At 44.1% G+C, this 16,320-nt stretch overlaps 1 protein-coding gene across 1 annotated transcript; it reads right to left on the reverse strand.

Moving 5' to 3' along the window:
* Window positions 1–5,955: 5,955 nt before the first annotated feature.
* Window positions 5,956–11,735, reverse strand: LOC149839807 (heat shock cognate 70 kDa protein-like). The gene is made up of 3 exons (XM_090004241.1): window positions 11,522–11,735; window positions 10,742–11,228; window positions 5,956–7,123 (listed from the first exon to the last, which is right to left on the reverse strand). Exons 1-3 carry the CDS (start codon window positions 11,733–11,735, stop codon window positions 5,956–5,958), a joined length of 1,869 nt encoding a protein of 622 aa, XP_089860367.1.
* Window positions 11,736–16,320: the final 4,585 nt, after the last annotated feature.

Here is a 16,320-nt window from a genome sequence, read left to right on the forward strand (position 1 = left end):
CCCATAATTATCGAACCCGTAGATGGTAATCGGGTCTGGGATGTGCTCTTCTTCCTTGATGCCCAAACTTTAGCTGTTATTTCAGGGCATATATTGAGGTTACTACCTCCATCAACTAACACATGGGGGACAATCATTTCCCTGGTTCGGATGATAATATACAGAGCATTGTTGTGAAAAGCGCGAGACTTCAGAAGATCCTCATCTGAAAAGGTGATTGGAGCATTAGTCATAGCCTGGTTGACGATCTGGGTCATATCTTCAGGAGTGGTACTCAACTTTACTTTAATCTTCCGCAACAAGTCGTCCAATACCTGCTGATGCTTGGCGAAAGCCTATGCTAGATCCAGAATCGAGATATTGGATATGGTAGTTATTGGTTTTGGTGTAGATGTCTCACCTTCTTCCGAAACAGACTTGATGAAGCATTTTGAAAATCTTGGAATTCCTCTGACAACTTTAGGGGATGCCTTAGCAGGTTTGGCAGACACCTTCATCTTACTGAAGGTTGAGATGAGGTCCATCTTCTGAGTTTTAAACTGAGCCTGCTGTAGTACGAGGACCTAATTTTGAACTTGGATGTCATTATTGGAACATGGCTTGATGTGATCATGCGACTGAAATGATTGTTTAGAGATAACTGCCACGGTATGATGAGGAAATGGTTGTTTCAGAATTTTCATATTTCCATCTTCAGCACCCTCTATTAGAAGATTTTTGTCAATAAAGTCCTGAACAATGTTCTTGAGAACAAAGCAGTTCTCAGTGTTGTGCCCCACCGTTCTGTGGAATTTGCAAAATTGATCTTTGAATTTCCCCATGGGCACAGGGGGATCGGCCAATCTAGGCAATTTGACCATCTCTTTGGTCAACATATACTCGAGCACAGTCTCGAGTGATTGGTCCAGCAGAGTAAATTTTCTGTCATAACTCCACCCTTCATGTTTTACTTTTTCTCAGGATTTCGGTCCCTGCTCTAACTGTAGTGACTTGTTGTATTGGGGAATCGACTTGCCTTTCTGATCATTCTTGTGGGGATTTGAACCCTCTGCACCATAATAGAAGTCTTTGTTCTGCCCCTTGCGATGATTCCAACTATTGTTTATGACAAAGTAGGTGAAATGAGTTTTCTTCTTCTACTCATTTTGACTGCTATTCTTAGTAAAAGCGAAGCCTTCATAGACTCCGTTCTTCATGCTCAATTCGAGCCATTTGACTCACTATGTTAACTCGATGAAAGTTCTCGAGGGTGCAATAGAAATAAGGCCACTCAGGGGCTGTGAAAAATTGCTCAGGATGAATGTCAAAGTGTGTCCCTCTGATATGGGATCTCTCATCTAATTGTAGGCTAACCTCCAGTGGTGAATGAAATCTCTAGCCTTCTCATTTTCTTTCTGCTTAAGGCTGCAGAGATGACTGAGAGTCGAAAGTGCCTCAGCATTAAACATAAATAGCTCGATGAATAGATTCACCACTTTATCAAACTCCTTCAGCTCGATGGGATTAACATGCTTCGAGTACCACTTAGATGTTGTTTCCAACAAACTGCGAGGAAAACAAAGGAAAAGAGCTCGGTTGTCTCGCTTGAATTTGGCACATTCAGCAAAAAACATGGCGAGATGCACCTTTGGATCACCAGAACTATCGAATTTAATGAACTTCCTAAGGAGATTGTCAAGACTGTCATCCCCATCCAGACAATCGTAGAAGTCTTTGCTTGTGAAGACTTTCTTGCCCTTGTCGCGGGCCTGCAGATCTTTAACCATCTTAACCACATCCTTGAGTTGTGGTTGATCATAATCATGCACAAATTGTTCCTTAAATTTATGGGCGACCCCTGCCCCTAAGTTGAATTGCGGACTATCTGCTGAATTTCATATCCTCCATTAGTAAGATCCACGAACTCTGCTTCATCAGACATATCCTTATGTTGGATACACTTCTTGGATATCCTTACTTGTTTCTTGATTGTGCGCCCCTTAGCCTTTTTTTTGGTTTCCTCTGAACTGGCCCCTATTTGCTCACTCATCATTTTCTTCATCATTCTTTTGAATAGGGCATACATCTGAGGATCAATGTCGTCCTCGTCTTGCTGACCTTGACTCCTAACTGATCGGGGGTTGTCCATCTCTTCTTCTGAAGCGGTTGAGTACACTATGCCCTCGACTGGTGCAATTTTCTTTCCTGACCTCATCTGAACCATTAAGTATCACAAATGCTCTCTACAGGGCAAAACTGAGGGTTAGGTCCTGAGAATGGTTTTGAATAGAAAGAAAATATTTGCTGAAAATTTGGTAGATAATTGGAAAAGATATCTCATTACTAGGGTTTGAGTCATCGCTGGAGTTGCGACAATTGCGCTGCTATTCTTTGCAAAAAGAATGAACAACTGAAAATATGCCTTGTTACCTAGGCGAGGTCGTCAAACCATGATAGAATGAAAAATAAAAGAAATTTTATTGAAGAAAACATGATTTAATAATAAACTTGACAAAGAGAAGGGGGACAAACAATTTTCCACCACTTTTGATAATCATTAGATACCCGAGGAACTAAAAAAAGAGTTAGAGTAACAAAGGAATCCCAGCCATATCTGACAGAATGGTATGCTCCAGACCACTATGTTGATGCGAGATCAAACTATAGCATGATTCCTGATAGCATCTGAGCTTCCACGCGCTTTTGTCTCTGAGAAAACTACCTGACACATCGCTCCAGATGATAATAGGTGCAAAAAAATGGGCCAAGTAGCTTGAACCGCTTGCCATATGCACAAGTGTATCTGAGAGATGATTCCTGATGATCAAAATAGTCTCACACAACTTCTTCTTTTTGGATGTTGTCGATCAAGAATATGTATCGTGCAACTAGAAAAAGCTTTTCGTCATTGTATCTGATTGAGTTAGCTCTGGTTGGCACATGTCGAAGGAACCAGAACTGTAAGGCATAAGTGCACCATTCGACTAGAATGGATTCTCTGAGTGTGAAACAAGTCAACCCTCAGTACAAGAAAGCAAGCGCGGCCATGGCTATCGAGAGACGGCTAGTCTGTCGACTTTCCCACCTTCGCAGGAGCTGAACTATTCTGATATCCACGTAATTCTGTTCATATGGGAAGAAAGCGAGTCCCACAGTGCATTGGGTTTTTTTTATTCCTTTTGATGTATGATAATACATTATGTGATCACATTTGTGTTTATGTTTTTTATTCTCTAAGGTTTTGTGTTATTGCTGATTTTGCATAAAAAATCTCTCATATAGGTTAGAGAGAATAGCAAAATAACAATATTAAAGGACCAATAAAATAGGTGAGAGACCAACCTATTCATAAAGGTAATTTTCTACATGCCTAAGCATTGAAGGTGAATTGTAGTGTAGTATATGAGAATGTGACATTTCATAAAGAAGTGTTCATATCCATGACTCATATGATTCATCCTTGTGATAAAGGGTGGCATGTGAACCCACATGAAGAATTAAATCGAGATAACGGTATACACCTCGATTTAGTATACTTTTGGTGTCAATGGGTCAAGTGGAAGAATGTTGGACCACAAATGTTGGCGAATCCTGTGAAACAAAACGCAGGAAGCGTACCTGAATTCGCCATGGATCGCAACTGCGTGTAGGGAATTCGACGTTCTCCTCAGTCGGTCGACGCCCACAATGAGCCCAGGCCTTAGGTCGATGGTGAGCAGGACCCTTCCACGATATCAGAATGTTGAATTGTTTTTGGTAGGATAGTTGCTACTAATAACTCATCATCTTTGTAGCCTCCTAACCCCTTTATATAATGGGAGAATAAGGTAGTTACGTGAATGTGGTCTCTTCATATTCACGTAACTCCCACCCACTAACCCCATCATTTGGCCACTAATGTGACCCACTAATGGCTGTCAAATCGGGTCACACTGCGGGTTGGACCCTTAACCCATAATGTCCAACACTTGATACCAAGGAGCCAAGGGTCCATAAGATTCAAATATGGGCACAGGTTAGGCCATTGCTTAGAACAATTGAACACATGATGAGCGCTCATGTAAGGAAAAAAAATCTTGAGAAAAAGTGAGTCAGATCTAGGCAGCAACAATAATCTTTCAACCATTGAAGAGAGAAGGCCGGGAAAGCAGGGGGGGTCAACTAGAGTACATACCGGGGCTTCTGAAGCGGATTCAGAGAAAGAATTTTATGACATAGAGATCTGATCCGAATCAAGATGCATTTCTAAATGATAATACAAACCCTGACTCAACCAAAAGTTCGATCGGTGATAGAGTTGTTCCAGAAACTTTTTGGTCCTTAGACAGAAGAGTTAGAGTGCCTTGCCCATGGAGGGGTTCCAATGGCTTTAAGGGGAGAGGTATGATTACATTAGTTTAGCTGTTTCTCTTCTATGCTGCAAATGTCCATATGCATCCCTGTTATTACCCATATGCATTCCTTATTAAAGAGGCCACTCCAAAATAGGAGGCCTTAGGCTGTGACCTCAAATCTCAAAGAGGCCAGCCACTAGTAAGGAAATGTCGAGTTTCCTTGGTGGATAAGAAAAATAAAAGAAAAAAAAAATCATAAAGAAAAGGCACAAAAAGTTTGTGTTTTGACATATCACTTAATCTGATCTGGTTTGAGAGAGGTAACTTATGTTTAGAGGGGAAGAACATAGAACCAACACCGCATTTGATAGCACGTGCAATGCTCGGCAGAGATAAAATTCCTGTTTTCATGTGGTCTACGTGGGAGCTATCAAACGTGAGAGAAAAACTCTCCTCATTTTGTGTTTATGGAAAGTTTTCTCAATGGCCTACGACGTGTGATATTTTCTCGAGTCATAAAATCTTATTTTTTCATTAAAAAAAATGATTCAAAAGTTGGTTCTAATTATTTGGAACATGCTGAACAGAATTATGAGGTCTTATTAGATATAAAGGTGACGTCATGGCCACATTACCAAATGCCAAACGTTTTCCCTATAATAAGTCTAGACAAATTGGGTCCACTCGTCCTTTTGTCATCGGCATCTTCATACCCTTCCTTGGGATTTCATTGATGCAAGCTGTTTTGATCAAATAGGACTCCACCAATGTGATCTACATCGTTTATTCATTTAGTGAAGATCGACAGACAATTCAAAAATCAATGGTTGACAAAACATAAAATTTTGTGCTTTAAAAAATCATATTTTTTGTTAAAAAATATGATCCAAGAGTCAATTCTTACTGAATCTATATATACCGTCAGATTTGATTAAAACAACTTGTTTCGTCAGATTTAAGAGGAGTATCATGAAGATGGGGGATGACATAGGGGATGAGTGAAACCGACCCTTATTCAGCCCCACGCCCACGTCCGGGAACTAATAGTTGATCTAGGCCCCCCCACGGGTGCAAGGCTAGAGGACGTCCTTTCCAAGACTTTCTCATCCCTCACCTAGCTAACTTGGTTGGGAGTTTGACAAAGTTCTTACCAAATTATAAATTCCCATTCCAGCTACCCTTTCCCAAACAGACAAAGAAGCCCAACTCCACCAGATTCTAGTAGATTTTAGGCCATTTTCAAACTTAATTCTAATTTATTTGTAGGCCATTTAACAGTAATACAGAGAATCCATCCTACATCCAATTCTAACTGTCCAACCAATGATTAGGATTAGTCCACATTTTCACCTGGACATGCACTCATCCTGACCATCAACATTCATCAGTTGGATGGCCAGGACCAACAGCAGATCCATCATCCACTCGCAAACCTAAGGAAGATGCCATGCTAATAAGCAAAGAAAACTACAATTAAGAGTGACATAAAAAAAAAATTGTTCCCGATATAAATCTCTGTCTGTCCAATTAAACCAAAACCAGGAGGAGACCAAAACCCATTTGAGCCTTTACAAATCTTCAGAAAGTAGCTCGTTTTGTTGACCTCCTCAACCTTAGGATCAGCAACACACACTTGTTGCATCTAGGAGATGATGGGTTTGCATATTGTCTCCAGCTCCTTCATCTTGTCCCTGAACTCGTCGGCCTCGGCGACCTTGTTGCTTTCCAGCCACAGGAACGCCTGCTCGATCGCGTCCTCGATCTTCTCCTCCTCCATGAAGGTGAGCTTGTAGCGGATCTTCACATCTTTGATGGTGTTTCTCATGTCGTAGGCGTAGTCCTCCAGTGTGTTCCTCGCCTCGGCATTCTGCCTGTGCTTCTTGTCCTCAAACATGCACTTCTCGGCGTCCTGCACCATCTTCTCGATCTCCTCTTTGCTCAATCTTCCCTTGTTGTTGGTGATGGTGATCTTGTTTTTCAGCCCCGTGGTCGTTTCCTCAGCAGAGACGACGGTTAACATACCATTGGCATCGATGTCGAAGCAGACGTTCATCTTGATGACACCACGAGGGGCAGGAGGGATGCCGAAGAGCATGAATTCTTCGAGAAGGTTGTTGTCGCAGCTCCTTGCTCTCTCTCCTTCATACACCTTGAACGGCACATCGACCTGGTTGTCAATGCTGGTACTGAACGTGTGCTCCCTCTTGGTTGGGATGGTGGTGTTCCTCGGGACCACGACCGTCACGAGCCCATCGATGGTCTCGATACCAAGGGACAGAGGGGTGACATCGAGAAGAATCAGGTTCTTCACCTCCTCAGTGCCCTCACCGCTCAAGATGGCCGCTTGCAACGCAGCACCATAGGCAACCGCTTCGTCGGGGTTTACGTTTTTGCAGAGTTCCTTGCCGTTGAAGTAGTCCTGTAGCAACCGCTGCACCTTGGGGATCCTAGTCGACCCACCAACAAGAACGATGTCATCGATTGAACTCTTGTCCATCTTTGCATCACTGAAGCACTTCTTGATGGGCTCCACGCACTTCTTGAAGAGGTCGATGTTGAGCTCCTCAAACCTAGCGCGAGTGATGGTCGAGTGCAAGTCGATTACCTCGTAGAGGCAATCGATCTCGATGGTGGTCTCGACGGTCGATGAGAGGACACGCTTGGCTCTCTCGCAGGCCGTCCTCAGACGCCTGAGGGCCATGGGGTTGCTGCTAATGTCCTTTTTATGCTTCTTCTTGAACTCCCGAACAAAATGGTTTACCATCCTATTGTCAAAGTCCTCACCGCCTGTTAGAGAAAAGGAAAATATACTAGTAAAAGAAAAAGAAACACACTCAGTTTTTTTTCTGTGTCATTCACAATCTTTTTGGATGCTATCACCTTTTATTTAGACGAAAAAAACATTCACGAAAAAAAACAACCCACGTTCCCATGCAAGGGAGTGGTGCCCAAAACTAACTCCTACAATTTCTGTAACTTACTAACAGAACCAACGTTCCCATGCACAACACGTGGAACAACCTAAAACTACTGCAAGGATTTTGCACTACACGTGCAACTAGGAAAAACAAACTCAAATGAAAGCAAACTGATTCCTACTTTATTGCGCACGAGCTTAACCAACAATCACCCCCTAAGCTCGTGCGTTTGCTTGATCTCAACCATACCGATCCTATCTCGAAGCTCCAGAAACTTGGCACGACCAAGCGCCTTGGTCAGGATATCCGCTAGCTGTTTTTCCGTCGCCACGAACTCCACTTCTACCTTGCCATCCTCAATACATTCACGGATAAAATGATACCTCGTCTCGATATGCTTGCTCCTATCATGAAACACCGAGTTCTTGCACAAAGCAATCGCGGACTTGTTGTCAATTTTAAGCGTGAATGCCTCGGGCTCCTTGCCGACCAAATTGCCGAGTAAACGAGACAACCACACCCCCTGACATGCCGCTGATGTAGCTGCAATATACTCTGCCTCACAAGAAGAAAGAGCTACCACTCTCTGTTTCTGGCTTTGCCAAGTGACAGGAGCACTACCATAGAAGAACAACACCCCCGTAGTGCTTTTCCGGTCTCCCAAATCTCCAGCCATATCACTGTCACTAAACCCGGTTAAAACAACTCAGCTTTCTTCCTTCTTTCTCCCATAAAAACATCCAAGAAAACACGTCCCCGCGATGTAACGGAGAATTCATTTCACCGCAACAAAATGTTCCTCGTGAGGTTCCTGCATGAATCAGCTCACATAGCCCACAGAAAAAGCCAAGTCAGGGCGAGTGTGAGTTAAGTACCGAAGGCACCCAACTATACTCCGGTACTTGGTGGCATCTACGAGTGGCGTAGCACTGGTCTTGGACAACTTGAGACGATTCTCCATGGGTACATGACATGGATTGCACCCTGCCATACCACTTTTTTCTAGTAATTTTTTCGCATAAGCAGATTGCCTTAAACCAATGCCGTCCGCACCTTGAACTACCTCAATGCCGAGGTAATAAGATAGAAGTCCCAGATCACTCATGCAAAACAAACTCTTCATCTCAAGCTTGAACTTTTCAATCCCATCCTTGTCCTCTCCCATGATAATGAGATCGTCGACATAGACTCCCACCAACAACATTCTTTCGCCGGACCCACGCGAATATAAGCCATATTCCACTGTACTCCTTCCGAAACCCAGGGACACCAAACTCGCATCCAATTTGGTGTTCCATGCTCTTGGAGCCTGCCGCAACCCATACAACGCCTTCTGTAACCGAAGTACCTTGTGTTCCTGTCCAGCGATAATGAACCCGGGAGGTTGCGCCACACAGACTTCTTCGTTTAGTTTGCCATTGAGGAAGGCGGACTTCACGTCCATGTGATGCAAAACTCACCCCTCATGTGCTGCAATCGCAACCAAGAGCCGTACAGACTCAAGATGGGCCACGGGCGCAAAAACCTCTTCAAAATCAATGCCTTGTTTTTGAACATATCCTTTTGCAACCAACCGTGCCTTGTGCTTGACAATCGTACCTTGCTCATCTCGCTTCACCTTGAAAACCCACTTGAGACCAATTGGGCGATGTCCCTCCGGTGGATCCACCATCTCCCATGTATTGTTCTTGATGATGGAGTCTATCTCCTCCAACATCGCCTTGCGCCACCACTCTTCTTGCTCTGCTTCCGCGAAACTTGATGGTTCTTCTGCCGAAGTGAGAAGTAGCTCCTCGAGATCCTTCGGTTCCATTGGCGCTGTTGAATTATAGATATCACTAAGCTTTCGATATCTCTGTGGTTGAGCCGGATCAATGGCGGCATCGAGTTGAGAACATGGAGATTCATGTGACACCGGAGCACTCCCCAAGCCCTGCTCAACCGAACTCGGAACCAGTGGACTTTGAACTGGACTCACGGCTTTAGTCAGACCAAGCTCGGGTGAACTTGGAGACGACAATTGCTGCTGCTGTGCCGGACTGTTCGCAACTGTTCCCGGTCCAAGCTCTGCAGCCTCTACCTCGCCTCCGATACTCCACATGGCTCCATTTCCTTTTTCTTCGTGGAACTCAACTGACTCCCACAAACTTGTGCCATCATCCCACTGCCATTTCACGTTCTCTTCAAACAACACATCACGGCTAACAATTATTCTACCTCGACGAGGATCGAGCAAGCGATGTGCTTTGCATCCATCCTCAACACCGAGATAAACCAACTGTTGACTCCGATCGTCGAGCTTTTTCAAATGTGAAGCCGCCACCTTCGCATGTGCCAAACAGCCGAACACTCGCAAGTGTCCCAAGTGAGGCTTCTTCCCCGAGAGCTTGCCTCTGGTATCTTGCCCTTGCCGGGGCTCTCGGTACCCATCTTCTTCTGGCGCGCCTCCCACTCCGCCTGAGTGTAGAGGAGTTGCCCATCTCCGGTCGCGCCCGTCGTGGGGCGACGCGTTCGCTCCTCGAACGCCTTGAGTCGGCCCACTGCCTCCTCAAATACAAGGGTGGAAAGGTCGTAGAATTGTTCGATGCCGGCGATGACGGTAATGAAACGCTCAGGAACTGTATCGAAGAGCTTCTTCACAAGTGCGGCATCATCCAGAGAACCGCCCAGGCTACTAAATTTCATCGTCATAGCTGACAGTTTTTCGGCGTACTGATCCACAGACTCGTCCTCTTTTATGCGCATACCGTCGAATTCACTCTTCAACGTCTGTAATCGCGCATCTCTAACGCGATCGGCGCCGACGAACCTCGTCTTTAGGCAGTCCCAAATCTCTTTTGCCGTGGCCTTATTTGCCACCTGCAAGAGGAGATCTTCCGGCAAGCACTGGATAAGGTGCAACTTCGCCTTCTTGTCTTTCTTGATATCAACGGTCGCCCCGGCCGCCGGCTCGATCGCCTCCCAGACCTCCTGGTCCTCCATCATTGCCTTAACCCGGATCTTCCAGCAGGTGTAATTCGTCAAGGTGAGCTGCGGGTACACATACCGAAGTATATCCCGCTCGCTGCTGCCGCTACGAGAACCTTCTCCTCCAATGACTATGGACATTGGGTTGAATCGGGGAAACTTGGGCATACAATAACCGCTATGATACCACAAATGTTAGAGAAAAGGAAAATATACTGGTAAAAGAAAAAGAAACACACTCAGTTTTTTTTTCTGTCACTCACAATCTTTTTGGATGCTATCACCTTTTATTTAGACGAAAAAAACATTCACGAAAAAAAACAACCCACGTTCCCATGCAAGGGAGTGGTGCCCAAAACTAACTCCTACAATTTCTGTAACTTACTAACAGAACCAACGTTCCCATGCACAACACGTGGAACAACCTAAACAAACTCCTCCTAAAACTACTGCAAGGATTTTGCACTACACGTGCAACTAGGAAAAACAAACTCAAATGAAAGCAAACTGATTCCTACTTTATTGCGCACGAGCTTAACCAACAAAAGGTGGGTGTCTCCTGCCGTGGCCTTGACCTCGAAGGTGCCCTTTTCGATGGTGAGCAGGGAGATGTCGAGGGTGCCACCACCAAGATCGCAGACGAGCACGTTCTTTCCCTCGCTCCCAGTTCTCTTGTCAAAACCATGTGCGATGGCAGCGGCCGTTGGCTCATTGGTGACACGCATGACGTTCAAGCTGGCAATGACACCGGCATTCTTCGTGGCTCGGCGCTGAGAGTCATTGAAGTAGGCGGGGACGGTGACGACGGCATTCTTTATGGTGCAGCCGAGATAGGCCTCGGCGATCTCTTGCATCTTCATAAGAACCATCGAAGAGATCTCCTCAGTGGCGAACTGTTTCTCCTCACCCTTATACCAGACGACGATCATGGGCCGGTCGCCTGGGCTGGAGATCACCTTGAAAGGCCAGTGCCTGATGTCGCTCTGCACATTGGCATCAGTGAACCGCCTGCCGATCAGACGCTTAGCGTCTGCAACATGGTAAACAAGTGAGGTTCCAACTTGAGAAAATGAATGAGAAAAAAGATGAACTGCCTGACTGATTGGGATTTTGTCACGCATGCAGAATTTTAAATTTTCTGAATTCGGCCTAATATGCAAAGTTTGTCGTGGCCTTCAAAAGGAAACCGATCGACAAACTCGAAAAGCGCACGAAACGGTAAGGCTCGTTTTTGCAAGAAATTAGAAGCAGAATCTTCTTGCTACTGGTGGTTTCATACTGCAAAAATCAAGAGACTATAGAAAGAACAGTCACGAGACTGACCGAAGACGGTGTTGGTCGGGTTTTCGACTACCTGGTTCTTCGCTGCATCACCAATGAGACGTTCCTTATCTATGAAGGCGACGTAGGAGGGAGTCGTCCTGTTGCCCTGATCGTTGGTGATGATCACTACCTGGTTGTGCTCCCACACCCCCACACAAGAGTACGTTGTCCCAAGATCGATGCCAATCGCCGGACCCTCGCATTTTCTGGCCATTTCTCGTTATAGAGAACTATACCACCAAAGGAGTTGCAGAAGCGGAAGAATAACAGAGATAGCAAAGATGGGTGATTGTCGTGAGGCTAGTGATCTTCTGGAACCATATTTTCCCAGAAGGTACTTAAAGTTTCTTTGTTGAGAGAGCACCAATGTACTTAAAGTTAAAAAGGTGTGGCCCGTGGCTGTATGAGCGTGGTTATCGAGCCAACGTATTTAGTAAAGTACTCGTCCCCCCACAAAACACACGTAAAATGCAAAACATACGCGACGAGAGGGTGGTGTATGTTCGCCCCCGATGATTCACTGAATGAGCACCACGTATACAAGCACATGGGGCTCGTATTCCCGTGTATGTTGACATAACTTTGCATCGGACTCTGGTGTTGTTGCAAAGACTTAAGTACCCTTTCTTGCTATTCTTCTCATAAAGTGGTGGTTTGAGAAAATGACAAAAATGCCCTTCATTCAAAAAAGAAAAAACAAACAGTTCAAAAAAAGGACAAACATGTCCTCCATCCAGAAAGTCGAGGATGATGTTGACTCTTCAAAGTCTTCTTCTTTTTTCTCCGTTCAAAAAAAGGACAAACATGTCTTCCATCCAGAAAGTCGAGGATGATGTTGACTCTTCAAAGTTTTCTTCTTCTTTCTCCGTAAAACACTGTAAAACCCTCTCTCTCTAGAGAAGAAATCAAGGGAGGCAAAGAGTTCTCCATAGAAAATGCCATGAACATCAACCCTCTCACTCTCTCTCCCTTCTCTCTCTACTTCTGTGCACATCCAACAGACGATCCTACATTGCTCCATCGTCATCTTCTTTTTTTTCCTTCTCCGTAAAACACTGTAAAACCCTCTCTGTCTAGAGAAGAAATCAAGGGAGGTAAAGAGTTCCCCCTGTAGAAGACCATGAACATCAACCCTCTCACTCTCTCTCCCTTCTCTCTCTACTTCTGTGCCTGATTTAGAGTTTTTGCCCTTACAGAAGGGGGGTCCGGGGGCTCCCTCCGGCGTGGATCCCGCTGCGCGGTCAGCGGACGGGGGTCCAGGGGGGCCGCCCTTGGCGGGGTGCTCGGGGGGCAGCGCCCTCCGGACCAAATTTTTTTGGGGCCTTCCAACAACGATTTGTAGTATTATCGGGCTTTTCTACAGCAATTTGTAGCATTTTCGGGTCTCCAACGAAACGCCATAGTGATTTGCGGAAGACACTACAAATCGCTATAACGATTTGCGAAAGACACTACAAATCGCAAATCGCTATAGCGATTTGTAGTGTCTTCCGTAAATCGCTATAGCGATTTGAAATGTCTTCAGCAAATCGCTATAGCGATTTGTAGTGTCTTCCGCAAATTGCTATATCGATTTGTAGATTCTTCCGCAAATCGATATAGCGATTTGTAGTGTCTTCCGCAAATCACTATAGCAATTTGTAGTGTTATTCAGTAAGCAAATCACTGTAAATCGCTACTCGAATTAGGATAAACTTGTCAGGGCCATATCTCCCTAACCGGAGATCATATTCCAAATCCGTAAAAAGTGGTATCTTTGTTATTGAGTCTAGTTTATTTCTGTAAATTTTCAGCGATTTCTATTGTCATTTTATTCCTCATTTTAACTAAAAACCAGACCCCTATTATTTTGTGTTATTTGAGTTGCACAACACCATTCTCGCTTGACATCCACATCTTGATTTTGACGTGCTCCTTGTTGGATTTTCCATTGATTTCTTTCAATCAGGCTCCACAACAGTCAATGTGCAGGTCAGCCGGTGCTTGATGGAGCAATGTAAGATCTTTTGTTGGATGTGCATAGAAGCAGAAAGAGAAGGGAGAGAGAGAGAGAGAGTGGGAGGGTTGATGTTCATGACCTCCTCCAGAGGAGATTTCTTTCTTAGATAATCCTGCAGTGCAGAGTCTGGGTCTTAAATAATCATCTTCGGGGCACAAAAATATGTCTTTCTCACCATGATACCCTGTGCATTTTTTGACCACGACACCCGGGACCTGTGCCGGGGGGAGCCCCCGGACCCCCCTCCTGTAAGGGCAAAAATTCTAAATCAGGCTACACAACGAATCAAGTTGAACAATGCTACCCACGTTGGGAGGAGCCCCCAAACCCTCCTTCTATAAGGGCAAAAACTCTAAATCAAGCTCCACAATGAATCAAGTTGAACGATGCTATCCACGCTGGGAGGAGTCCCCAAACCCTCCTCCTATAAGGGCAAAAACTCTAAATCAGACTCCACAACTCATCAAGTTGAATGATGCTACCCACGCTGGGAGGAGCCCTCAGACCCCCCTTTCTGTAAGGGTAAAAACACTAAATCAGACTCCACAACTCTTCAAGTTGAATGATGCTACCCATGTTGGGAGGAGCCCCCAGACCCCTCTCCTGTAAGGGCAAAAACTCTGAATGAGGCTCCACAATGAATCAAGTTGAATGATGCTACCTATGCTGGGAGGAGCCCCCAAACCCTCCTCCTATAAGGGTAAAAACTCTGAATCAGGATCTACAACTCATTTAGTTGAATGATACTACCCACGCTGAGAGGAGCCCCCAAACCCTCCTCCTGTAAGGGTAAAAACTCTGAATCAGGCTCCACAACAGTCAATGTGCAGGTCAGCCGGTGCTTGATGGAGCAATGTAAGATCTTTTGTTGGATGTGCATAGAAGCAGAAAGAGAATGGAGAGAGAGAGAGTGAGAGGGTTGATGTTCATGGCCTCCTTCAGGGGAGATTTCTTTCTCAGATAATCCTGCAGTGTAGAGACTGGGTCTTAAATAATCATCTTTGGGGCACTTAAGTCTTTACAACCACTCCTTTTCAAGATTCGTCATTTTTTTTGGCACCAATGGAGGAGAGGGTACTTAAGTCTTTGCAATCGCATCAAACTCCAATGCTAATTAATGCTGACAAACATGGGGATACGAGACACACATGCTTACATACGTGGTGCTCTTTGGGACCCCCGAACATGAGATGTAGCTAACTGCCCTGTTCGGGGGGGGGGGAGGGGGACATATAACCTGCTTTGATACACGATTAGCCATTTATGTGTTTTGTGTTTCCCGAGGACTTTACTAAGTACGCTTCTTCGATCACTGGATCAGCTCGGCTGTGGGTTCCTATTAGGCACCTCGAGCTCCATCCCATGCATGCACTCACATTCCCCATATATGCATGCCATAATGTATTTGTGATTTTTGTCTCTTGTGTGCTTACACTTTTTCCTTCCCCGTACGCAGTCCGCTACACCCAAATCCGGAGTGCAGAGAAAACAAAGAGTAAACAAGAAGAAAAATAGGAACGAAACATTTTCTGCAGAAAAACAAAGAAACCGAGTACATGTAAGCCTGTCCTGCAGGAAAACTAAGTTGGAAGTAAGAGACTATCTAGATGTGAGATGGATCTATGGATTCATGAAAAGATTAACTACTAAAAATAAAAAAGCCAAACAATGAAGTGGATCAACGAATTTTGTTAGCTAAAAAGCAAATCCATTTAGAGAAAGCATAATTTCTTTAGGAGTTTTTTTTAGCTAAAAAACTAAAAAGCAAACCCATGTAAAGCTATTTCGCAATTACACGAGTACCACCAACACCACACATAGGTTTGACTCGCAAGTTCTAAAATTTACTGAAAAAAGACATGCAAACATGGTGATGTAGCAACAACAAAAGTTTTGATAACAAAATAATATAGAATTGACATAGGAATCGATCCACGATCCGAGATCTAAATGGATCTTCAGTGTAAAAGCTAAACTAAGCAAATGAGTCCGGACATGACTCAAACAATCGATAATTCGAAGCCCGAGCACTATGTTTCGATAGAGGTGGACAACACGAGAAAGTTGTGAGATACATACAACTTTTCAACGGATAAATAAACACTGGATTTGGATCTATGTAGACAAAATTATGACAGATTCAACGAGGTGAATGGACAGGACACCTAGCACCGGCAGGTGACCAGTCTGATTGTTTCGAGGGGATTTATGATCCCTTTGACGATCGAATTCGGGAAAACTCAGAACTAAAAAATTTTGCAATTTTTTTTAACTTTCCAATGAACCAAAGTTTGTAAATTTTGGAGTAATATTTTATGACTTATGCTTAAATCAAGTTGCAGTATTTTCTGTTTTAGATTAACCGAGGTGCAAAACAGATTTTCTAGCATACAAAAAAAAATAACTTTTTGATACTTCAGACGATCAAATCAACGATAACTTAAAACATGAATATTCTCAAGCAGACAACTATATTTTCATATTAGGTTTCAATTAGTAAAATTAAGAATGAATGACAAAGATACACAACAAATATGACAGGCTTTCAAGCAAATAACAAACAAACCAGTTCAAAAATAGCTATCAGCAAGCAGAGATTGTCGACTATCTTAGGCTATTAATGGATTCAACTAAAAAAAATTCATAAGCATGAAAGATGCAACTTAGGATGTTATCTTTTCAACAAGATATGAATTGTAATTTTCATGCAATAATAAAAAAGATATGCTGAAAATACGGAATAGTAGCAGAGTTATGTTGCACAGGACAACACTCAGATCTTGTCTATATGTTAAAAACT

The sequence above is a fragment of the Nuphar pumila genome, chromosome 4 (assembly GCF_984573655.1).
Source record: "Nuphar pumila chromosome 4, dmNupPumi1.hap1.1, whole genome shotgun sequence".
In the NCBI taxonomy this organism is placed as follows: Eukaryota; Viridiplantae; Streptophyta; class Magnoliopsida; order Nymphaeales; family Nymphaeaceae; genus Nuphar; species Nuphar pumila.